The sequence below is a fragment of the Oncorhynchus tshawytscha genome, linkage group LG32 (assembly GCF_018296145.1).
Source record: "Oncorhynchus tshawytscha isolate Ot180627B linkage group LG32, Otsh_v2.0, whole genome shotgun sequence".
In the NCBI taxonomy this organism is placed as follows: Eukaryota; Metazoa; Chordata; class Actinopteri; order Salmoniformes; family Salmonidae; genus Oncorhynchus; species Oncorhynchus tshawytscha.
In genome coordinates this window covers 6,376,944-6,401,750 of record NC_056460.1, presented here as the reverse complement: position 1 = coordinate 6,401,750, position 24,807 = coordinate 6,376,944, and the positions used below count along the sequence as shown (strand labels likewise).

Sequence of the window (24,807 nt, the reverse complement as noted above, 5' to 3'; positions counted from 1 at the left end):
TTTTCTTAGGCTACCCATTTTTACTTTAAAGTTAGCTTATTTTATCTAGCTAATGCTCTTTTCTTTTTCTATCCTTGTGGCCAGTATTCCCAGGTGGCCAACGCCAACACAGACATAGTAGATTGTGAACAAGCCCAAGACCTGGGGGCAATTAACAGCACCCTGAGGTAAGAGCACACGCATGCTACTTCCCTAAAAGGCCTCATACATACATGGGCATCAGCTTTGATAAGAAACCACTAAACCAACACTCCAAAATATAGTGGTTATTTCAGATGAATGAAAGCATTGTCCGATGCTTTTGGTTGCTGTATTACTTTTGCTCCTCCTCTCTCCTATAGTAACTATAGTAAAGAGGCCTTTGAGGACTGGGCCCGGCATGATGACGCACAGGACCACTTCTGTGAGCTGGATGGTAAAGGCCCACTGTTCTTCCACTTCAATGCTCTTTTTAGACGGTGCCTATCTTTTACATTCATATGGGATTGAGGCTGGTGTATTTCTTCTAGCATTGGTGCTAGAGTGGGGTGTTGCAGAAACAGTACGTTTTTACCTGCTACACTGGAAGTGGAACTTTAGTCCAGTGTGCAAGAACCACTTTTATAAATTGTTCTCTGGCTACGCGACGAATCTTGAAACTTTAACCAGAGCTTAATTATACGCTCAATTATTTAATTATACGCTTAATTATACGCTTTAGAGAGGTGGAGACTTTGCTAGTGTCATTAGAATATCTTCTAACACGTCTCCCCCCAGAACATCATCGAGCATCTGACTCAATTGTCTGTGGAATTGCAAAATATTTTATTTCTGAGTGTCTGAGATTATACGTTCACCAACGCGAGACTCTCGTGAAGCCACGCTTCTTACATAACAGAAGCTTCTCAAGGTCTGCAAATAATGTGCATGTAGTGTCGCAGGGCAGTAATGCATTTTGGTCTTTGACAGTCACTTTCGAGGTGTGAAAACATCTGACAAACTTTTATATATATATACATATTTTTTTTTAAATCACCTTTATTTAACCAGGTAGGCCAGTTGAGAACAAGTTCTCATTTAGAACTGCGACCTGGCCAAGATAAAGCACAGAGTTACACGTGGGATAAACAAACGTACAGTCAATAACACAATAGAAAATCTGTATACAGTGTGTGCAAATGTGTGAAATTCCCCTTTAACAAATACCCCTTTTAACATTGACAAGATACATTTGATAAGGTGTATCGCAATAGTGAAAGGGATTCATCTATCCATTCATCCCAATGTTCTCTCATTCATTCTCACACATTCTGTCAGATGAGACGTCACCAGATGCAGACTATGTGGACCTGCTCCTAAACCCGGAGCGCTACACTGGCTACAAGGGCCCCTCAGCCTGGAGAGTGTGGAACAGCATCTACGAGGAGAACTGCTTCAAGTGAGACACACACAAAATCCATTTTTGTACATTTTTTTAAATTTGACCTTTATTTAACTAGGAAAGTCCGTTAAGAACAAATTCTTATTTTTTAATGACGGCCTAGGAACAGTGGGTTAACTGCCTTGTTCGGGGACAGAACGTAGCCTTGGGGCGGCAGGGTAGCCTAGTGGTTAGAGCATTGGACTAGTAACCGAAAGGTTGCAAGTTCAAATCCCCGAGCTGACAAGGTGCAAATCTGTTGTTCTGCCCCTGAACAGGCAGTTAACCCACTGTTCCTAGGCCATCATTGAAAATAAGAATTTGTTCTTAACTGACTTGCCTAGTTAAATAAAAGGTAAAAAATAAAAATATATTTTTTTAAACGTGCCCCTGAATGCAGTTTTACACAGAGATGAACTAAATCTCTCCCATGCCTACTCGTGCACAGCCCAATCACACACACCACATAAGCGACATGTACCCTAATCTGTAGCTAGCTGACATATTTCAGCTTCTTCCCTCTCTTCGATGGTCTGATGTACAGTCAGGTCCATAATTATTGGCATGTGTTCATCAAAGATCCACCACCACATTTTACTGCAGGTACAAGGTACTTTTCTGCACATGCTTCTGTTTTCCAAAACCACCACTGGTGTGTGTGGCCAAAGAGCTATATTTTTATGTCATTTGACCATAGCACCGGTTCCAATCCAAGTCACAATGTCGTTTATTGAACTCTAGGCGGAGCTATGGTCAGATGACATGAAAATATAGCTCTTTGGCCACGCACCCCAGTGCTGGGTGTTTGGCATCACAAAAGGGAAGCATATGTAATAAAGTACCTCATACCTATGGTAAAATTTGGTGGTGTATTGTTGATGTTATGGGGCTGTTTTGCTTCCACTGGTCCTGATACCCTTTTTAAGGTCAACGGCATCATGAACTTTACCAACTTTACTCTGACATTTGTGCCAAAAAACCTGGTTGGGTTTATAGTCTTGCTGGAAAATCCATTTGAGGGATTTTCCAGCAAGACTATAAACTCAAGCACTAATCAAAATCTACAAGGAAATGGTTACTTGACCACAGAATCAACATTTTGCAATGGCCATTTGCCTCCAGACTTGAACCCCAATGAAATCCTGTGCTTTGAATTGAAGAGGGGGCAGTCCATAAGAGCAAGAGAATGATCTTTAAAGATTCTGTATGGAGGAATGGTCTAAGATCCCTCCCAACGCTTTCTCCAATCTCAAAGCATTTTATAGAAACGTTCAGTGCCGTTATCCTTGCAAGGAGAGGGTGCTATACTATTAAAACAGGCATGCCAATCATCCACTGTGTTAGTATAAAATAATATAATTTCCCTTTTTTTTAAACAAAGAATATAGCTCAGTATTTATGTAATTTTATAGTGTTGTTTTTGCTCATTTTTGCTTGTAAGAACAAATTCGTATTCACAACGACTGCCTACACTGGCAAAACCCTAACCAGGACGTTGCTGGGCCAATTGTGCACCGCCCTATGGGACTCCCGATCACGGCCGGTTGTGATACAGCCCGGGATCGAACCAAGTGTGCCAATAATTATGGACCTGACTGTATGTCATTTTGATAAATCCATAGAGTATAGTGTCTGATTGTCCATTGTGGTTTGCAGGCCCAGATCAGTGTACCGGCCCCTTAACCCACTGGTTCCGCCCAGAGGTAAGGGATGCTCTTCTAGCTTACGGCCTTCACCATCATGGATTGTCTTGTCTCCATTTTTCTTCTCAGGGTGGCCTGTGTTTTACAATCTGAAGCCAACATCTAGTTTTGTTTTACGTTTGCCCTGTGTATTCACATGCTTTCATTTCACTATTAGGTTATAATAATAGTTGTTATATTGTTAATAACCAATATATTAATTATGAACTATATAAATGGTTATTTATTGCTAGTTTTCCAGAATAATTTCCAGAGATGTGTGTGTGCATATTCAGCTTCTGTGTAATAGATCATGTCCTCTCTATCAGCTTACCTGCTGGTAATAGATCATTGATGGTAATAATGATAGCATGGCTTTTGTTCATGTTTTCCTTGTAGTGTTACTTGAGTTATTTCTAAGTAAATACTGTACAGTGTTCCCCTCCAGAAGTCAGGGTGGGTTTGTGTGCGTGCATGCATGCGCGTCCTCATGCATGTGTAATATTAATAGCCTACAGTGCCTGTGTAACATGCCTTTGTCCTCCTCTCCCTTTTGTGTTTTTTTCATTCCCATAGGAGGAGATGATGATGGTAAGTTGGAATCTATGTATATTGAATTGTGCTATTTATAATATGCTTTCATGAATGCAAACTGACAAGGCCTGTTGTCGTCTTGTATCCGTGCAGGCGAAGGCTTTTACAACTGGCTGGAAGGTAACTTTTTTATTTTTTTATTTCATCAAATAATTTGTTTAAAATCTCTTCAAATTAGCATTATTTTCACTTTAAACACACAATATATTTTGGAATGAAGCAGTGGCACATCTTTGTTCAGCACTGTTACACTTTATAGAAATTTCCCTGTATGGGACGCCACAGTAGAAACTTCTAAATGAATTCCACTAGAATGGGGTTATTTTTGTTATTTGTTATTTAGTCCATTACAGAATCACTTGAATGTTACATGTCATCGTCGAATGCCCCTTAACCACACCACTCAGAACAGCCACTCGCATCTAAACCAATTCAGCCGAGACTCTCGCCAACTTTTTTTTCTTGTATAATGGGTTTTCAACATCTCTCAGGTTGTGTCCTGTGCGTTCCAAATGGCACCCTATTCTCTATGTAGTGCTGCACTACATTTGGGGGACTCTGGTCAAAAGTAGTGCACTATATAGGGAAAAGGATGCCCAAAAAAAGCACCCTCTTTGTATGCCTTCATTCATGTGTTTTTGTTCACGCACACAATAGTGGTGGAAACCTCTTTGGGTGGGCTACAAAGAAACCATACACAGTTTCATTCCTTGGCTCTAGTATAGAGAAGACTATGAAATAAGCCTTTGTTGTGAATGTCCCGTGACGTGCAGACACACTTACTGGACCAAGAGAGGGGACTCTAGTCACTCAAATGTGTTGAGTCGACGACACACACATACACAGTGATGGCAGACTATTTCTGAACTAGGGGTGTGCGTTTGTGCGTATCTCAAGCTTTCTTGTTTTCTCCTCTCTTTCTCTCACCCTCTCCCTCCCTCCTCTCTTCCCATCACCCGTCTACATACTCTTTCTCGCTCTCTTTTTCAACCCTTCCTCCCCTCTAGGTCTGTGTTTGGAGAAGAGGGTGTTCTACCGGCTCATATCTGGTCTCCACAGCAGCATAAACATCCACCTGTGTGCAGAGTATCTATTGGCCGGTAGGAAAAACAAACCACTTCCTCTATAGATGTCAAAACAGTCACCAGCATTATATGGTCATAAAATTATAATTCTTAGAATAGAAGAAGCCCCTCGGGTCATGACAATTTGGATGACGAACCATGTCAATTTGGGTGGTGGGTGTAGTAATGTGTGTGGAGTATTGGTGTTTGTGTAAAACCAATTGAGCGTTTTCTATATATTTACTCTACTTTTGTAAGTGTTCTTGTATTGGAATACTTTCATACGGGTCTGTTTTATCATTCTATAACTGATTCAATGTGTGTTTACTTCTTCGTTACATCAATTCATAAAGGTTTCTAAATCAGTGGTCCCAGTTTTTCACCCCAACGTCATCAGTCGTGCCAACATCTATGTCACCCTCACTATTCACTCTCTCTGTTCTCGTCAGAGGGCTGGGGCAAGTCCCTGTGGGGCCCCAATGTGCAGGAGTTCCGCCAGCGCTTCGACCCGGCCGAGACCAAGGGCGAGGGCACGCGGCGCCTTAAGAACCTCTACTTTCTCTACCTGATCGAGCTGCGTGCCCTCTCCAAGGTGGCGCCCTACTTCGATCGAGCCTTCGTCAACCTGTACACGGGCGACCGTCAAGAGGACCAAGCCTCCAAAGAGTTACTGCTGCAGTTCTTCAACGAGACCAAGTTAGTACATTCTTTTTATTTTTTCTCTTCTATTTATAGAAGAGATAGTGAGAGAAGAGGGTGACAGTGAAGAACAATAGAGAGAGGTTGTGTCAAAAGGCAGTAGGCTAGATTCAAACCTATGCCAACACTGTAGAGCATTACAGCTAGACCAACCAGGCCACAATACCAATTGAGGTCTTAAGGATCATTCGCGCTACTGAACTCTAGGGCTTCAATGAGACCATGAGTTTCAGTTCAAGTGGTCGGTTTTGATTGTGAATTAGAGGGGATATTGTCGGCTTCGAAATAACTGCCTGTTCTCGTCTCCCAGAGCTTTCCCAATGCACTTTGACGAGAAGTCCATGTTTGCTGGGCAGAAGATCGAAGCAAAAACGTTGAAGGTGAGTTCACACATCTCACTTTCATTTCACTGTTAGTACTAACTAACATGTGCCATAAGCCCAGTCCTAGAATAGGTTTGACCCCTATCTCAATGGTTTGGTCCTTTGCATAGCTTTGTACAGTGGGTATTGTACAGTGGGTCTATTTGGACTGTGGAGAGCAGATGTGTCTATGCAGATTTTTGTGCTAGCTCACTGCACGAGCGGCTAATCAAATGGGCCAGTATTCGGTCAACAGACAGTGGTTTTATACACTGTGTAATGATTTTGATGCATCCATTGAACTTGACTTGACACTTCCAAGATATGGGCAAGTAGGCCTACATACTGTACATTTCAAATCAAATACATTCGTATTTGTCACATGCGCCGAATACAACCTTACAGTGACATGCTTGCTTACTTAACCAACAATGCAGTTTTAAGAAAAAGACCTACAAAAATGTTAAATGAAAGTTACAACGGCTATATATATACAGTGGGTACCGGTACAGAGTCAAGAGTGCAGGGAAACCGGTTAGGTAATTGGGATAATATGTACATGTAGGCAGAGTTATTAATGTTACTATGCATAGATAATAAGAGAGTAGCAGCAGTGTAAAAGGGGGGGCGGCAATGCAAATAGTCTGGGAAGTCATTTTATTAGATGTTCAGGAGTCTTATGGCTTGGTGGTAGAAGCTGTTTAGAAGCCTCTTGGACCTAGACTTGGCGCTCCGGTACCATTTGCCGTGCGTAGCAGAGAGAACAGTTTATGACTAGGGTGGTTGGAGTCTTTGACAATTTTTAGGGCCTTTAGGATCTGAGAACCCATGCCAAATCTTTTCAGTCTCCTGAGGGGTAATAGGTTTTGTCATGCCCTCTTCATGAATGTCTTAGAGTGCTTGGACCATGTTCCTTGGTGTCCACATCACCAACAAACTAACTTGAAGCTCTCAACCTGCTCCTCTACAGCCCCGTCGATGAGAATGGGGGCGTGCTCGGTCCTCCTTTGTCTTGATCATGTTGAGGGAGAGGTTGTTGTCCTGGCACCACACGGCCAGGTCTCTGACCCCCTCCCTATAGGCTGTCTTGTCGTTGATCAGGCCTAACACTGTTGTGTCTTCAGCAAACTTAATTATGGTGCTTGAGTCGTGCCTGGCTGTGCAGTCATGAGTGAACAGGGAGTACAGGAGGGGACTGAGAACGCACCCCTGAGGGGCCCTCGTGTTGAGGATCAGCGTGGTGGATGTGTACCCTTACCACCTGGGGGCGGCCCGTCAGGAAGTTCAGGATCCAGTTGCAGAGAGATGCGTTTAGTGCCAGGGTCGTTAACTTAGTGATGAGCTTTGAGGGCACTATGGTGTTGAATGCTGAGCTGTAGTCGAAGAATAGCATTCTCACATAGGTGTTCCTTTTATCCAGGTGTGAAAGGGCAGTGTGGAGTGCAATAGAGATTGTGTCATCTGTTGGGGCGGTATGCAAATTGGAGTGGTTTTAGGGTTTCTGCGATAATGGCCATGACCAGCCTTTCAAAGCACTTCAGAGCTACAAATGTGAGTGCTACGGATCGGTAGTCATTTAGGCAGGTTACCTTAGTGTTCTTGGGGACAGGGACTATGGTCTGCTTGAAACATGTTGCTATTACGGACTTAGACAGGGAGAGGTTGAAAATGTCAGTGAAGACACTTGCCAGTTTTTCAGCGCATGCTCGGTGTACACGTCCTGGTAATCTGTCTGGCCCTGCTACCTTATGAATGTTGATCTGTTTAAAGGTCTTACTTACATCAGCTGCGGAGAGCGTAATCACACAGTTGTCCGGAACAGCTGATGCTCTCATCCATGTTTCAGTGTTACTTGCCTCGAAGCGAGCATAGAATTAATTTTGCTCATCTGGTAGGCTCGTGTCACTGGGCAGCTCTTGGCTGTGCTTCCCTTTGTAGTCTGTAATAGTTTGCAAGCCCTGCCACATCCGAAGAGTGTTGGAGCCAGTGTTGTACAATTCGATCTTAGTCCTGTATTGATGCTTTGCCTGTTTTGATGGCTCGTCTGAGGACATAGCGGGATTTCTTATAAGCTTTTGGGTTAGAGGCCCGCCCCTTGAAAGTGGCAGCTCTACCCTTTAGCTCAGTGCTGATGTCGTCTGTAATCTATGGCTTCTGGTTGGGGTATGTACGTACAGTCACTGTGGGGACGACGTCATCGATGCATTTATTGATGAAGCCAGTGACTGATGTGGTGTATTCCTCAATGCCATTGGAAGAATCCCAGAACATATTCCAGTCTGTGCTAGCAAAACAGTCCTGTAGCTTTTCATCTGCTTCATCTGACCATTGATCGAGTCACTGGTGCTTTCTGCATAAATGTATGCTTGTAAGCAGGAATCAGGATAGAATTATGGTCAGATTTTCCAAATGGAGGACGAGGGAGAGCTTTATACGCATCTGTGTGTGGAGTAAAGGTGGCCTCGAGTTGTTTTTCCTCTGGTTGCACATGTGACATGCTGGTAGAAATGAGGTAGAACGGATTTAAGTTTCCCTGCATTAAAGTCCCCAGCCACCTGGAGCGCCACCTCTGGATGAGCGTTTTCCTGTTTGATTATGGCCGTATACAGCCCATTGAGTGCTGTCTTAGTAAATAGAGGGCTACAAAGAATATAGATGAAAACTCTCTTAGCAGATGGTGTGGTCTACAGCTTATCATGAGATACTCTACCTCAGCAAAACCTTGAGACTTCCTAAGATATTGTGCACCAGCTGTTGTTTACAAATATACGTAGACCGCCACCCCTTGTCTTACCAGAGGCTGCTATTCTATCCTGCCGATACAGTGTATAACCCGTCAGCTGTATGTTATTCATGTCGTCGTTCAACAACGGCTCGGTGGAACCAAAGATATCTGTTTTTAATGTCCTGTTGGTAGGATATACGTGCTTGTAGTTTGTCCACTTTATTATCCAGTGATTGTACGTTGGCCAATAGTACCGATGGAAAAGGCAGATTAGCCGCTCGTCGCCAGATCCTCAAAAGGCACCCCGATCTCCTTCCGCGATACCTTAGTCTCTTTCTCCTGTGAATGATGGGGATGAGGGCCTGTTCAGGTGTCTGGAGTAAATCCCTCTCGTCTGACTCATTCAAGAAAAATGATTTGTCCAGTTCAAGGTGAGTAATCGCTGTTCTGATGTCCAGAAGCTCTTTTCGGTCATAAGAGACGGTAGCAGCAACATTATGTACAAAATAAGTTACAAACAAATACAATGTTGTTTAAGAGCCCATAAAACGGCAGCCATCCCCTCCAGCGCCATCTTCTAAGGCTGACATGAAGTCATAATACCTAAGGTAATGACAACCGACTTGGTGCGAGTGTATGTGTGTTTGATTCCTCAGCCGCACTGATTGTCTAAATCTGTTCAAATTATACTGAATGAATGCAGGTGTTTGCAGGCTATTTATCCACATTGAGCCTAGCTCGTACCCCCACAGGAAGCAAAGCCTGAAACATTCCCATCTCTCTCTCTCTCTCCCTGTTTTCCCAGGAGGAATTCCGGCTACATTTTAAAAACATTTCCCGGATCATGGACTGTGTGGGCTGCAGTAAATGTCGACTCTGGGGGAAGCTACAGGTATGCCATTTTGGGACTCTTGTCCTGCCTCCTGTGGACACGTGGTTATTTTTAGCGGTAGTTACCCGCTTTGCTGTGCAGTAGTTAGCTGTTATGCAATAAGTGGGCAGGCAGTGCTATTTGTAGATGTGGTCAGACAATTTTTCATTTCTCTGCATATCAGTGTTATTTAGTTCATTTGCAAATTACAGTGCAACTTCCTTCAGTTTAATACATACTGTAGAAAATATATCTTAAATTCTTGATGTATGAAGATTTAACTAAAAGAATACTTCTCTGATTTCAAATTGACCCCGGCACATAACACAGGGGCACCATTTATAAGCAGTAACAATACCCTTAGGACAATAACCAAAACCAATGGATTTTGAGTACAGTCAAGAGGAAGAAACGATATGGAATTGTACCCTATATCGTGGGACAGTGTTCGATCTGATGATGCATTTAAATATTACATACCAGTATCCACATCCAATGTTTCTGAGCATTTGCTGGATATCAAATATTTTCATAAGGTAAAAAGAGACTCCACTCCGCACATTGAAATCCACGCTCCCATGTGGTTTATGGGCGACAATGTTTTATCCACAATTAAGATTAAGAAACATTTAAATTATACGCTCATGAAACCTTGTTGCCAATAAACCACATGGGATCATGGATTGGCGTGTGTGAGATCTCAGGCTTTCTCACATGATTAACCCATGGCTCCCCCAACCCCCCCATTGCAGACCCAAGGGCTGGGCACGGCGTTGAAGATCCTCTTCTCTGAGAAGGAGATCAAGAACCTGCCGGAACACAGCCCCTCTAAGGGTTTCCAGCTGACACGCCAGGAGATAGTGGCCTTGCTCAATGGCTTTGGGAGGTTGATACCACTTTTATACACATTGTGTCTTTATGGTTGATACTACTGCTTTGGAAACTGGGTTGTGTTCATTAGGGCACACAATGGAAAACGTTTTAAAACGGAAATTGAAAATTACCATTTCATGCTGGACAAATCCAGGTAGTCCTTCCGTTTCAGTCCGTTTTGTTCCCTTTGGTGTGTAATGAACACAGTTGGCCTCATGACGGGTGATTCAAGTAATGTTAGCATCTAACTCGTTCTCACTCGCTCTTTCTCTGTCTCACAATTTCAAATTACTATTAGCATGACATACATTTAGTAAATATAGCATACATTGTCATAAATAGTTTCACAATCTCTTTCTCTCCCCATCTCCTCCCCCTTCTCTGTTTCTCCCCCTTCTCTGTTTCTCCCCCTAGGCTCTCCACAAGCATCCACCAGCTCCATAGTTTCCGTGCCTTGCTGAAGGAGAAGAGGTAACACCCCCCAACAGCACTACCACCTCCCGGCCACCAGGTGGAGCCAACCCAGAGGGAACTGCAATAGTCTTATTCCTACCCAGAATAAGATCAAGTTCAGGGACTTCAGGATCGACACTGAACCCCCATCCCCTCCTCCTTCCTTCTTCCTCTATGTACAACTCTCCTTCTCTCCTCTTCCTTTCCAGAGAGCAACGGCACTCTAAGTCTGAGAAATCTGTACCTCTGTTTCCTTTCATTGTTACTACTTTTGTGGATGAAAGTGTACACTATGTCAGGCATATTAGTTGTGAGCTAAACCCATCCTTGAGTGAGTGTGGGTGTCTGTGCGAGTGTGTTATTGAAGGTGTGTGTGTGAGAATACTTTTTTGTCGTTGATCGCCAGTTGCAGCTAAATGATAACGAGAACTAGGGATAACGAGAACTAGAATTCATTCCGTACTTTTACGAGCATAAACTTGATAAGCGCAGCTGCTTTTTCCTATCCTAGAGGTGTAACCTTTTTCTCTGTGTGAGTTAGTGCATCGGTTGAAAGAACGTCTATGTGAGCGACTATGTCTGCTTTTGCTTTTGTCTGTGCATTTAACTGTGCTGTTTAAGGGGTGTTTTAACATCTCCATTTGGCAATCCAGTCTTTCTGCACATATTATATAAAGCCTCATTTAAATGTGAAAAAAAGAACAATTTACAGATTAGGTATCTGTTGACAACGATACGCTTGCATTACTTTTCTCATACCTATTCTATTTGGTGGCAGAACGGTTCCTGGTGTTTTATTCTTATTTTATTGGTTTTATGAAAGTCGAGACTAGCCAGGGTGATGGCAATCCCAAATGTGTAAGAGGTGTTTCCATGGCAATGAAAAGCCACGCCAGTATTTGTTTCATAGTTCACTTAAATAAGCTGTCATGCTGTGAAGCTGCCATGTTGGAGAAGAGTACTGTTAAAGTATAATGGAGAATGTAGCCAATGGTGTGAGTAGAAGCAACTCGAAACAAGCAGGGGGGGTTTGTTCCCCCGTGATGGTCAAGTTCACTGGGGTGACTTGGTGAGCTTGCCATGTAAATCAATTCAAAATGGATACACGTAATGGCATTTAACGTCACACAACCTTTTTATACTGTTATGCCCTTCAGGACTGGGACGATACCAGTATGGCGATACTCGTTAGTATCGTGGCAAGGAAACATAACATGAAGCGTGTTTAACTTCTTTAGGAAAACAGCCCAAACGTTCCACACACTATACATGTTTGATTTCTGTCTGAAGTAGGTATTTCACCATGTGGACCAAAGATTTTATGTTGCCTTTTTTCTTTTCTATCATGTCAAAGCACATTTGAGTTTTTCCACCATATAAGTTTAGTTTGTGCATCATCACCCCCTTCGGTAACATTTGGTAGAAAATGTTGCAAGTGAGGTTCGCCTTATGTGTAAAGATCAAACTATTGGTAGCCAGACAATACCTGGGTAGTACTTTATCACATTTTTGTAAAAGAAAATCTCGATCCAATCAAACAAAGGTAGACATGGGGTCCAGTAAGTAGGATTTGAGTCAAGTGCTAGCTAGCTGGTGCTTATGCTAACATAAAGAGCAACGCTAATGTCGCCGTGAATGCTATGGAGATTGAACAAGCTGTTCCTTTGCTTAAAGTGAAGGAAATGGACAAGATAATATTTTATCTTTGAGGAAAAGCGTGTGTGTCTGTCTGGGCCTCGCATGCTTTCTAAAACCCCAGAACGTCCTGTGCAATCCACTTGTCTGCCTTAAAAGTTCCAAAAAACTGTTTTGAAAAAAATCATTAAAGCTTGAGCCTGCTTTCTTGGATGAAATTCACCATTTTGTCTCCAATGATCTCCACGCTCTTCTGCTTTCTCCTATCTCTGCCTTTGTAACATTCAGAATACCCAGAAAGTTGTACTATTTGTAAAAGGAAAATGACAGAACTTTTTTCAAAGCTGTATGATTATATAATTAGTTGCACCTGTATTGATGTGTATTCTTGTTTAATTATATTTATTTGAACAGAGGAATAAATATTTCTGCATCTTTATGCATCTTTTTCAGATTTGTACCATGATCCATTATGTACAAACACTTTCAGAACAATACTATTTGACCTCACCGTAACAGAAAGGTATACTATATACCCCTCAAACTCAACTCGGGACCTCAAAACCATTGTTCCCCCTTAATCAGGGACTGATTTAGACCTGGGACACTAAGTGGGTGCAATTAATTCATAGAAAACCAGCAGGCTCTGGACCTCGTAAGGTAAAATTTGAATACACCTGCTCCATACGCTTCATTTAATATTTGTAAGTCATTTTTACCAATAAACCATGAAAAGGGTTCTGTTATTGGGACTTGTTCTGACCTTTCCTATCATAAAGTAAATTGTAGACAATGTTGGGGTACAATTCAGTTTCATCTAGTGACTAAATCAAGAACAGTAGGATATCCTCACATTGAGTGTCACACCCCAAATGTCCTTTTATTCATGGTTATGTGTCAATACCGATCACGATACATCCACAGACAGAAAAGCAGACAAATAAATAGAGCATCTGATCAGTGAAACTTTCTCCATTACATTAAAAACTTCCTGTTAGAAATATAGAATCCATCTTTTTCACCATCACACCGCCAATAAATTAATGTATGTTCATAGTCATATTTACTGTGGATATAGATATGACATGATTTTGTTTATTTGTGTCATTGTTCTATACAGGCTTTAGTATATTGATATTGTCTAAGGTCAACTACCTTGATGTATATGTTTGTGCATGACTTAGTGCTAGCTTATAATATGGGTTTATTTCACAGGTTTTCTAGATGACTTTCTAAAAATGTCTAGCTGGTTCCCAAACTGTGGGGTGGTTGATAGGGGGATGCAGAGTTTTTTAAAAAAATTTTTAAGGGATTCAGTCTGGCTTTCAACTTACTTTTGAAAGTTGTTATAGTAGAATGCACAAGGCACAATTTTGGGTAGTGTATCATCAGTTTTCCTCTTGTCATGGCAGTCATTGAATACCGTAGCGCTATTTTATAACTTGTCAGAAATGTCCAGATCAACTAGCCCATGTCGGCTAACGGGATGTTCCCCAATGATGGAAGGGGGGCACCGAGTGAAATAATGATAATGTAGACCAGTGGTTCCAAAACTAAGTGACTAATGCAATACGGTGGCTGATGATGGACAAAATACAGATGCTGTCAAGAAGTGTCAAAGTTTACAAAGTGCATTGCGGTGCTGTACAGTGCAGTGTGGACTGGTTCAGAGTTAGGGTCAATACCATTTTTTTGCTTTTCAATTTGGAAAATTCTGAATTTGAATGAATTGAAATGGAATTGACCCCCTACCCTGTACTTGTTAAGTCTCAGTATGGATGGAGCTCTCCCATCACTGGTGCCAACCGTTGTTCGTCCGTCCCCGTTTGTACAGTGAAACTGCTGTTGCGGCTGCCCCAGTCGTAGCAGTCTGTAACTAGGCTATGGCACAAAAGATAAACAAATCTTTGCGTTACTATTATTACACTGAACAAAAATATAAACGCAACATGCAACAATTTCATAAATTTTACTGTGTTACATTTCATATGAGGAAATCGGTCAATTTAAATAAATTCCTTAAGCCCCAATCGCTAAGGATTTCACATGACTGGGAATACAGATATGCATCTGTTGGTCACTGATAACTTAAAAAAAACAATGGGCCTCACAATGGACCTCAAAGCATTTTTGTGCATTCAAATTGCCATCGATAAAATGCAATTGTGTTCGTTTTCTGTAGCTTATGCCTGCCCATACCATAACCCCATCGCCACACACGCGGTCTGCATTTATGAGGCCTGTTGGACATACTGCCAAATTCTCTAAAACAACATTAGAGGCGGCTTATGGTATAGAAATTAACATTCAATTCTCCCAGCAAAAGGTGCACCTGTGTAATGATCATGCTGTTTAGTCAGCTTCTTGATATGACACACCTGTCAAGTGGAAGGATTATCTTGGCAAAGGAGAAATGCTCACTAACAGGGATGTAAACAAATGTGTGCACAACATTTGAGAGAAATAAGGTTTGTGCGAATGGAACATTTCTGGGATCTTTTTTATTTCAGTTCATGAAACCAACCCTTTACATGTTTCGTTTATATTTTGGTTCAGTGTAGTTCTTTCAGTATATCTTTTAAATCTAAAACACAATCGAAAGTAACCTATCCCCGTCTTGACACTACTGTACCTTGCTGAGTTCTGAGGGGGGATGCTCCACGCCAGGTCATCGTCGCTATCGTACCGACGGGGGTTGTCAAAGAAGTAACCTCTGGAAGAGAGCACGTGGTTTGGGATCCCTGATCCACTCTGCAAAGACAGAGCGTACCGAATAAGATAAAGAAATCGGTAACGCTTTATTTAAGAGCCCAGTTTAAGCTGGTACTTACCTGGTGTTTTCATGAAGAAATGTGGTAGCAACGGACACTTTCTGGTACTTATCTCAGAATTGAACACAATTGGTAACTAACTGGCGTCAAATGGTATTAGCTTAAATAGTGATGCTAGCTTCAATGAATCTCAATGAAACCGAAGTGTAAGTGCAATGCAATTATTAGGTATTTACTGTTGAAACAACTAGCTGGTAAACAGAAAGCGTTTTTACAAATCATTCAAACATTTCCAAGCTTCTCCTCCTCGTCACCGGAGCACACACTCACCCTGTCCTGTGGCAGCCTGCGGACCCTGAAGAAGAAAACCACCAGGGAGGTTGGCAGCAGTTCCCAGACAAAGAGGATCACCCCGAACACGATGTAACCAGCGTCCCCCAGAGTGGACCTCAAGTCAGCCTGCACAGAGAGAGAGAGTGTGCGCATTTGTGTGTTTATCCCTCCAGAGGATCCTCATTTGTGGATCGTTGGTGTTAGGCTGTGTTTTGTCTGGCGAAATGTATTTGACTTTTGTCCCACATATACTGTGTTTGTGTCTGTCTGTCACTTTCTCTTTTCTCTCTCTCTCTTCTCTCCCTAATTCTGTGTCTGGGATAGCGTGTCATCCTTACCTGGTCAGACACGTTGTACCAGTCGTAGTCGAATGAGTTGATGGTCTCAATGTCGGTCAGAGCCAGCACCACCAGGTTGTAGCAGGCCCGTGATGCGTACAGTAGGACCACCAGGACGCCAATCAATGTCACCTGACACACCGACGTTCCCTGCAACCAATGGTGAGGGAGGTCATGGTCATGAACTATTATCTGTCACACCCTGATCTGTTTCACCTGTCTTTGTGCTTGTCTCCACCCACCTCCGGGTGTCACCCATCTTCCCCATTATCCCCAGTGTATTTATACCTATGTCCTTTGTCTGTTGCCAGTTCGTTTTGTTTGTCAAGCCTACCAGCGTTTTCCCTCGCTCCTGTCTGTTTCTAGTTTCCCCCGGTTTTGACCATTCTGCCTGCCCTGAGCCTGCCTGCAATTCTGTACCTTGTCACATCTCACTGGATTATTGACCTCTGCCTGCCGTTCTGTACGGTTTGCACTCTGATCTGGAATACCGACCTCTGCCTGTCCTGACCTGTCGTTTTGCCTGCCCCCTGTTCTAGTAATAAACCTTTGTTACTTCGACACTGTCTGCATCTGGGTCTTCCCTGAAACGTGATACCAATCAGCATTAGTATTTACGAGGGTTCACCGTTTAGTGCTACCGAGTTCACACATTTTCCCACCTCCAAAATATATACAAAGACGTTAAATAAAATAGAAAACTTTGTGTCCTACTTTCAGAAAAGCATGAAGCAGACTTAGTCATTCTTAATGGAAGTCTGGGGCTTTATGTATCAATTGTCTCAGAGAAGGAGTGCTGATTTAGGATCGCATGGACAGGCAAGACCTGATCCTTGATCAGCAATCCTACTCTGAGATGCTTGATACATACAGCCCCTGATCTACAAGTTCTGAGGTCCTACCTTGGACTCGAGGTATATGCTGGCCAGGGACATCTTAGCCACCTTGTAAAGGCAGACGGACAGCGAGATGGCACAGAGCACGAAGAGCGTATCGTTGATGGTGACTCTGACCAGGACAATGGTCTTGACCTCGGTGGCGGTCATCTTAACCAGCAGGGCACAGGCCAGGTTGACCACCAGGAAGAGAAAACTGACCGCCAAGAAGACCAGATAGAGGGGGAGCCTATGGAAGGAAAGATACATAAATCTCTGGGCTCTAGTTACAGCCTTTGAACTATGTGAGGGTCCTGTATGTGGACAGGAAGAGAGGGGTAAACCCAGTCTACTTACTTGTATTTAAGGAGCTCTGGGGTATACTTGGACTTTGCCTTGAAGTAAACCTGTTTTGGGTGACATCAGAAAGCAAGTTACACTTTGGACATTTTCCCCCAAGAAAACAACAACAAACAATCAACAACGTGGCCGCTCAGCTGAAGAACCAGTTCATGAATGAATTCTGTCTCCAGATTAGATACATTTGAAGGGATCCCGAAGAAATACAAACAAATTGGACCCCTTTTTCGCCATGTAGACTGCCTCTTATCAGTTAAAACCATGACGTGATGTTAACAGCAGACAAGTGAGGCCCTACTGTATTATCTTTTAATAGCAATGTGTGAAGGGAGACAAATGCTGCCAATATATGTATTATTGCTCTCTATACAGAGCAGTGGGCATGAGGATGTCAAGCAAGTGTGTGATTGCTGGTGTCTGCAGACAACGGCTGTGTAAGTCTCTATTGTGGGCCACCCCTTTTGAGCCGTGTTCCTCTTTAGGTTTCCTTCCTCCTAGAGAGTTTTTCCTGCCCTGTGCTTTCGCTTCTGCTTTGCTTGCTCTTTAGGGTCTGAGCCGGGTAACTGTAAAGCACTTTGTGACAACTGCTGATGTGAAAAAAATCTCATTTAATTACGTGCCTCTGATAATGATTCATCATCTGTACTGAACAAAAATATAAACACAACATTCTAAAGTGTTGGTCCCATGTTTCATGAGCTGAAATAAAAGATACCAGAAATCTTTAGCACGAAAAAGCATTTTTCTCTCAAATTTTGTGGACAAATTTGCTTACTCCATGTTAGTGAGCATTTCTCCTTTGCCAAGATAATCCATCCACCTGACAGGTGTGGCATATCAAGAAGCTGATTAAACAGCATCATAATTACACTTGTGCACCTTGTGCTGTCGACAATAAAAAGAGCACTCTAAAATATGCAGTTTTGTCAAACAACACAGCGTGCGGTTGGCATGCTGACTGTAGGAATGTCCACCTGAGCTGTTGCCAGAGAATTGAATAATACCATAAGCCGCCTCCAATGTCGTTTCAGAGAATTTGGCCGCACATCCAATCTGCCTCACAACCGCAGACCACGTGTAACGTCCATGAAGACCACGTGCTCTTCATGGAACAATCCCGGTTTCAACTGTATCGTGCAGATGGCAGACGTCTCGTGGGCGAATGGTTTGCTGATGTCAAAGTTGTGAACAGAGTGCCCTATGGTGGCAGTGGGGTTATGGTATGGGCAGGCATAAGCTACGAACAACTAACACAATTGCATTTTATCAATGGCAATTTGAATGCACAGACGAGATCCTGAGGCCCGTTGTCGTGCCATTCATCCGCCACGATCACCTCCTGTTTCAGCATGATAATGCATGGAAGGCCCCATGTCGCAAGGATCTGTACACAATTCCTGAAAGCTGAAAATGACCCCATTGAGCATGTTTGGGATGCTCTGGACTGACGTATACGACAGCGTTTCCAGTTCCCGCCAATATCCAGCAACTTTGCACAACCATCGAAGAGGAGTGGGGCAATATCCACAGGCCACAATCAACAGCCTGAACAACTCTATGTGAAGAAGATGTGTCGCACTGCATGAGGTCATACTAGACTGGTTTTCTCATCCACGTCCCTTTTTTTTTTAAAGGAATTTGTGACCAACAGATATACTCCCAGTCATGTGAAATCCATAGATTAGGGCCCACTGAATTTATTTCATTTGACTGATTTCCTTAAATGAAGTGTAACTCAGTCAAATCTTTCAAATTGTTGCATGTTGCGTTTATATTTTTGTTCAGTGTATCTAAAAGCAGCATGACTTCTTGTCTGACCCGTATTGCCCACACCTCACCACGACGCCCGCTATGATATATTGTAAATAACTAGTTGTATGAATATATAATTTCTAAATGCTGTGTGCACATTGCACAATAAGGTGGCTGTGCTAAGCTATTAAATAAGGAAAACGTTACTAATCTTCCTTTGCCGGGCCTTCATACCTTTACCCTCCTGTCTTTTTCTTGAGATGCCCCCTCCACCCCACTGCCTTCACACCCCTCCCACCACTTACCTCTTCTAGGGGAGCTTTCCCCATAGGATTGTATATCCCCCTTATTGGGGATGCCACCATTTCAGCAAAATCAGAAATACCAGTCCACAGCTATTCTGTATACACAACACTCACACATCAATGTATATTCATATTAATACTCTGAACTACTACCTAGACAATGAGACTAAAAAAAAGGGCAGATTGGGCCTTGTGGCCCCCTGAGACCCCCCATTCCCTCAATGTGGCCCCTGGGAGCCCACCCTCACCTGGGCGCAGTAGAGGTTCATGAGGCTTAGCGTGAAGAACTGCAGGCAGACGGGGAAGCAGTAGAGCAGCCAGAAGGTGAAGGGACCCAGCGCGTTGGCCGTGACGCAGTCACGGAAGTAGAAGGAGAAGAGGAGGGCGCGCAGCGCGGCCCACAGCAGACACAGGAAGAGGAATGCCGTCTGGTAGCTGAAGCGCTTGTGGCGGTATCGGAGCACCAGCCACAGCTGGGCATAGATGAAGGCAAAGAGGAGCGAGTAGAAGACAGTGTAGGCCACGGTGAGGCCAAGCTTGACGTAGGGCGGGATGGCCGGGGCCATGGTGGGCGGAGGAGGCAGGGAGCCGTTACCGGCTGCTGCTGTGGATGCCGGTTCTGGTGCCGCTGACACCCCCCCGACGGTGCCTTGCTCCACCACCGGGGATGATGACTCCAGGGACATGTCCATCGCTTCTCCATTCATCCTCTGTTCCTCAACGAGGGAGAGAAAGAAGGGAATCCTTTTTTCTTCTGTCTCTCTCAGGCAATGTATTGCTGGTAGAGACGATATCTCTCCTCCATGGAGCCTTTGCTTCAGACACACAACCCTGCTGTCTGACTCAGTGAGAGGGAGGGAGACAAAGGAGGGAGGAGAGGGGGAAAAGAGACACTCCCCTCTTTTTGCCGGTGCTCCTTGGAGAGTGGTTGGAGGCTGATGTCACATGACCGTGGCTCGGAGCGTTTCAGTGGCCGAGGGCTCGGCAGGAGGCTGTGATGCATTTGAAGAGGATGGAGGGAGGGTACAGATGGATCGAGAAAAAGAGAGCGCAAGAGAGAGGTGGGAGGGAGCGAGGGATAGGTGCACTGACTGTACCTTAGACTACGTGCTGGAGGGACCTGTCATCTGCTCCCATCCCCCTCTTTCGTCATAGACAGCATCATCATGCAGTCTGTGCCAACTGTCTTTCTGTCGCCCCTCCCCCATTTTTCCCCTCCTAATTTCTTATTTCCTCCATCCACACTGAAGGTTGTGTAATGGATGTATCAGTGATGGTGGGTGCTTTTAGAATATGTCAGTTAACCATTTGGTTGTGTAAGAATTTTGTCCACAAATATACCCACAATTCTATTATACACCGAGTGTACAAAACATGACATAGACTGACCAGGTGAATCCAGGTGAAAGCTATGATATGATCCCTTATTGATATCACCTGTTAGATCTACTTCAATCAGTATCGATGAAGGGGAGGAGACTGGTTAAAGAAGGATGTTTAAGCCTCGAGACAAATCAAATCAAAGTTTATTTGTCACGTGCGCCGAACACAACAGGTGTAGACCTTACAGTGAAATGCTTACTTACAGGCTCTAAACAATAGTGCAAAAAAGGTGTTAGGTGAACAATAGGTAAGTAAATAAATAAAACAACAGTAAAAAGACAGGCTATATACAGTAGCGAGGCTATAAAAGTAGCGAGGCTACATACAGACACCGGCTAGTCAGGCTGATTGAGGTAGTATGTACATGTAGATATGGTTAAAGTGACTATGCATATATGATGAACAGAGAGTAGCAGTAGCGTAAAAGAGGGGTTGGTGGGTGGCGGGACACAATGCAGATAGCCCAGTTAGCCAACGTGCGGGAGCACTGGTTGTTCGGCCCAATTGAGGTAGTATGTACATGAATGTATAGCTAAAGTGACTATGCATATATGATTAACAGAGAGTAGCAGCAATGTAAAAAGAGGGTTTGGGGAGGGGTCACAAAATGCAAATAGTCCAGGTAGCCATTTGATCCAAATTGGAGTGGGTCTTGTGTTTCTGCGATAATGGTGTTGATGTGAGCCATTACAAACCTTTCAACGCACTTCATGGCTACGGACATGAGTGCTACGGGTCTGTAGTCATTTAGGCAGGTTGCCTTTGTGTTCTTGGGCACAGGGACTATGGTGGTCTGCTTGAAACATGTTGGTATTACAGACTCAATCAGGGACATGTTGAAAATGTCAGTGAAGACACCTGCCAGTTGTTCAGCACATGCCCGGAGCACACGACCTGGTAATCCGTCTGGCCCCGCAGCCTTGTGTATGTTGACCTGTTTAAAGGTCTTACTCCCGTCGGCTACGAGAGCGCGATCACACAGTCGTCCGGAACAGCTGATTCTCTCATGCATGCCTCAGTGCTGCTTGCCTCAAAGCGAGCATAGAAGTGATTTAGCTCATCTGGTAGGCTCGTGTCACTGGGCAGCTCGTAGCTGTGCTTCCCGTTGTAGTCTGTAATAGTTTGCAAGCCCTGCCACATAAGACGAGCGTCGGAGCCGGTGTAGTGTGATTCAATCTTAGCCCTGTATTGACGCTTTGCCTGTTTGATGGTTCGTCGCAGGGCATAGCAGGATTTCTTGTAAGCTTCCAGGTTAGAGTCCCGCGCCTTGAAAGTGGCAGCTCTACCCTTTAGTTCAGTGCGAATGTTGCCTGTAATCCATGGCTTCTGGTTGGGGTATGAACGTACAGTCACTGTGGGGACGACATCCTCGATGCACTTATTGATAAAGCCAGTGACTGATGTGGTGTACTCCTCAATGCCATCGGAAGAATCCCGGAACATGTTCCAGTCTGTGATAGCAAATCACTCCTGTAGTTTAGCATCTGCTTTATCTGACCACTTTTTTATAGGCCGAGTCACTGGTGCTTCCTGCTTTAATTTTTAGCTTGTAAGCAGGAATCAGGAGGATAGAGTTTGTGGATTTTCCAAATCGGATTTTCCAAATGGATTGTTTTCCCTCTGGGCGAAATTTGGGAAGAGCATTAAAGTCTTTGCGCCATCAAATCAAATCAAATTTATTTATATAGCCCTTTGTACATCAGCTGATATCTCTGCTGTGTGGCAGGTGTACAGGTGATCTATAATTGTTTTGGCCAAGATGTTCCTCTGGTTGCACATTTAACATGTTGATAGAAATTTGGGGACAGCAAGGAGTCATCATGTCAGGTAGTCCTGGGGAACTGATTTAAGTTTGGGGACAGCAAGGAGTCATCATGTCATCCTAAAGTCTCTTAGATTCACACAGGCCACTCCAGATATAACAAACTGACCCCAGCGACACATAAACTACGCCACTGGGTGAGTGGTTTGAAGCCACCTGTTTGCTTATTTCCTTATACAGCTGACTGAGTGCGGTCTTAGTGCCAGCATCTGTCTGTGGTGGTAAATTAACAGCCACGAAAAGTATAGCTGAAAACTCTCTAGGCAAGTAGTGTGGCCTGCAATTTATCACAATATACTCTACTTCAGGCGAGCAAAATCTAGAGACTTCCTTAGATTTCGTGCACCAGCTGTTGTTTACAAATATGAGGCAGGGATTGAGGCAGGGATTGAGGCAGGGATTGTACGTGTGCCATTCAGAGGGTGAAGGACCAAGACAAAATATTTATGTGCCTTTGAACAGGGTATGGTAGTAGGTGCCAGGCGCACCGCTTAAGTGTGTCAAGAACTGAAACGCTGCCTTGTTTTTCACTCTCAACAGTTTCCCTTGTGTATCAAGAATTGTCCACCACCCAAAGGAGATCCAGAAAACTTGACACAATTGTAGGAAGCATTGGAGTCAACATGGGCCAGCATCCCTGTGGAATGTTTTTGACACCGTGTCGAGTCCATGCCCCAACGAATTGAGGCTGTTCTGAGGGCATAATGGGGTGCAACTCAATATTTTGTACACTCATATGTGTATATTCTGCCTGGTGGCACTTTGGACATTTCAGCTTCAGTTAAGAAATTACTGAGGATGTGCTTTTGTTATAACATACAGTTAGGATCACCACTTCATTTTAAGAATGTGATAAAGAGTAATAGTTGAGAAAATTATTTATTTCAGCTTCTATTTCTTTCACAACATTCCCAGTGGGTCAGAAGTTTACATACACTCAATTAGTATTTGGTAGCGTTGCCTTTAAATTGTTTAACTTGGGTCAAATGTTTCGGGTAGCCTTCCACAACATTCCCACAATAAGTTGGGTGAATTTTGTCCTATTCCTCCTGACAGAGCTGCTGTAACTGAGTCAGGTTTGTAGGCCTCCTTGCTTGCACATGCTTTGCACATTATTTTTCAGTTCTGCCCACACATTTTCTATGGGATTGATGCCAGGGCTTTGTGATGGCCACTCCAATACCTTGACTTTGTTGTCCTTAAGCCATTTTGCCACAACTTTGGAAGTATGCTTGGGGTCATTGTCCATTTGGAAGACCCATTTGTGACCAAGCTTCAACTTCCTGACTGATGTCTTGAGATGTTGCTTCAATATATCCACATAATTTTCCTCCTCATGATGCCAGCTATTTTGTGATGTGCACCAGTCCCACCTGCAGCAAAGCACCCCCAAAACATGATGCTGCCACCCCTGTATGTTTCATGGTTGGGATGGGGTTCTTCGGCTTGCAAGCCTCCCATTTTTTCCTCCAAACATAACGATGGTCATTATGGCCAAACAGTTCTATTTTTGTTTCATCAGACCAGAGGACATTTCTCCAAAAAGTACAACCTTTGTCCACATGTGCAGTTGCAAACCGTAATCTGGCTTTTTTTGGAATTGTTGGAAAAATTACTTGTCCTGCACAAAGTAGATGTCCTAACCCACTTGCCAAAACTATAGTTTGTTAACAAGAACTTCAGACCTCAACTGTATAATAAGCCTACTATGCTACAGTATTTTCTGTGTCTCTGGATTGTGTCTATGTATATTTTGACATAGCCACTTGATTACCAAAACACCCTCTGCAACCCGTGTCATTATTATTTGACTCTGCTGGTCATCTATGAACATTTGAACATCTTGAAGAACGATTTGGCCTTAATGGCCATGTACTCTTATAATCTCCACCCGGCACAGCCAGAAGGGAACTGGCCATCCCTCCGAGCCTGGTTTCTCTCTATGGTTCTTCCTGCATTGTTTGCTGTTTGGGGTTTTAGGCTGGGGTTTTAGGGGTTTAGGCTTTCTGTATAAGCACTTTGTGTCATCTGCTGATGTAAAAAGGGCTTTATAAATATATTTGATTGATTGATTTTCTTCTCTTTTTATTATGCACTATAATTTGCCATTTACCTTGAAATATATTATTGTTATGATTTTTAAAATTTTGTCTCAATGAGCCACTAGGCTATAAATAAGATTTAAGTGCAATAGTCAGGTCACTGAGGAAGACATCAGCCTGATGTCGAAACGTCAGTCACCTGTCCACATCCTGTACAATGGATTAAAGTGAGCAATAAGAAATCAATCTCTGCCTTTTTTGTTGAGTGTTCCAACTCCTTTTTACCTCGAATTAGTCCTTTTGGATGATTTTCTTTGTAAACCATTCTTGTGATTTTTGTCCTTGATGTTGAGCACCCCTCCTTTCCTTTGTTTGCTGAAGCGCGAAGTGCCACCTGAACTCTATGCTACAGTATACTGTATGCTATTATATTATGTTATGTAATATATGAATGAATCATTATGTGATC

General features: G+C 43.4%; 2 protein-coding genes across 3 annotated transcripts in view; one reads left to right on the top strand and one right to left on the bottom strand.

Moving 5' to 3' along the window:
* The window catches only part of LOC112230393 (ERO1-like protein beta), a 34,093-nt gene extending 21,297 nt beyond the window's left edge, over positions 1-12,796 (top strand). For both annotated transcript variants that reach the window (XM_024396682.2, XM_024396683.2), the window contains exons 5-16: positions 85-167; positions 342-415; positions 1,297-1,417; positions 3,056-3,102; positions 3,658-3,672; positions 3,769-3,795; positions 4,683-4,775; positions 5,189-5,435; positions 5,749-5,818; positions 9,331-9,417; positions 10,149-10,282; positions 10,684-12,796. In XM_024396682.2, coding sequence (XP_024252450.1) covers positions 85-167; positions 342-415; positions 1,297-1,417; positions 3,056-3,102; positions 3,658-3,672; positions 3,769-3,795; positions 4,683-4,775; positions 5,189-5,435; positions 5,749-5,818; positions 9,331-9,417; positions 10,149-10,282; positions 10,684-10,744 — 1,059 coding nt within the window. In that variant the 3' untranslated portion in view covers positions 10,745-12,796. The remainder of the gene's footprint in view (positions 1-84; positions 168-341; positions 416-1,296; positions 1,418-3,055; positions 3,103-3,657; positions 3,673-3,768; positions 3,796-4,682; positions 4,776-5,188; positions 5,436-5,748; positions 5,819-9,330; positions 9,418-10,148; positions 10,283-10,683) is intronic.
* Positions 12,797-13,211: 415 nt separating this feature from the next.
* Positions 13,212-20,142, bottom strand: LOC112230394 (G protein-coupled receptor 137Ba). Its single transcript, XM_024396684.2, has 7 exons — positions 19,340-20,142; positions 17,032-17,081; positions 16,702-16,924; positions 15,800-15,949; positions 15,459-15,587; positions 14,990-15,108; positions 13,212-14,238 (listed from the first exon to the last, which is right to left on the bottom strand). The coding sequence occupies exons 1-7, from the start codon at positions 19,796-19,798 to the stop codon at positions 14,127-14,129; spliced, it is 1,242 nt and encodes a 413-aa protein (XP_024252452.1). The 5' UTR covers positions 19,799-20,142; the 3' UTR covers positions 13,212-14,126.
* Between the last annotated feature and the right edge of the window lie 4,665 nt (positions 20,143-24,807).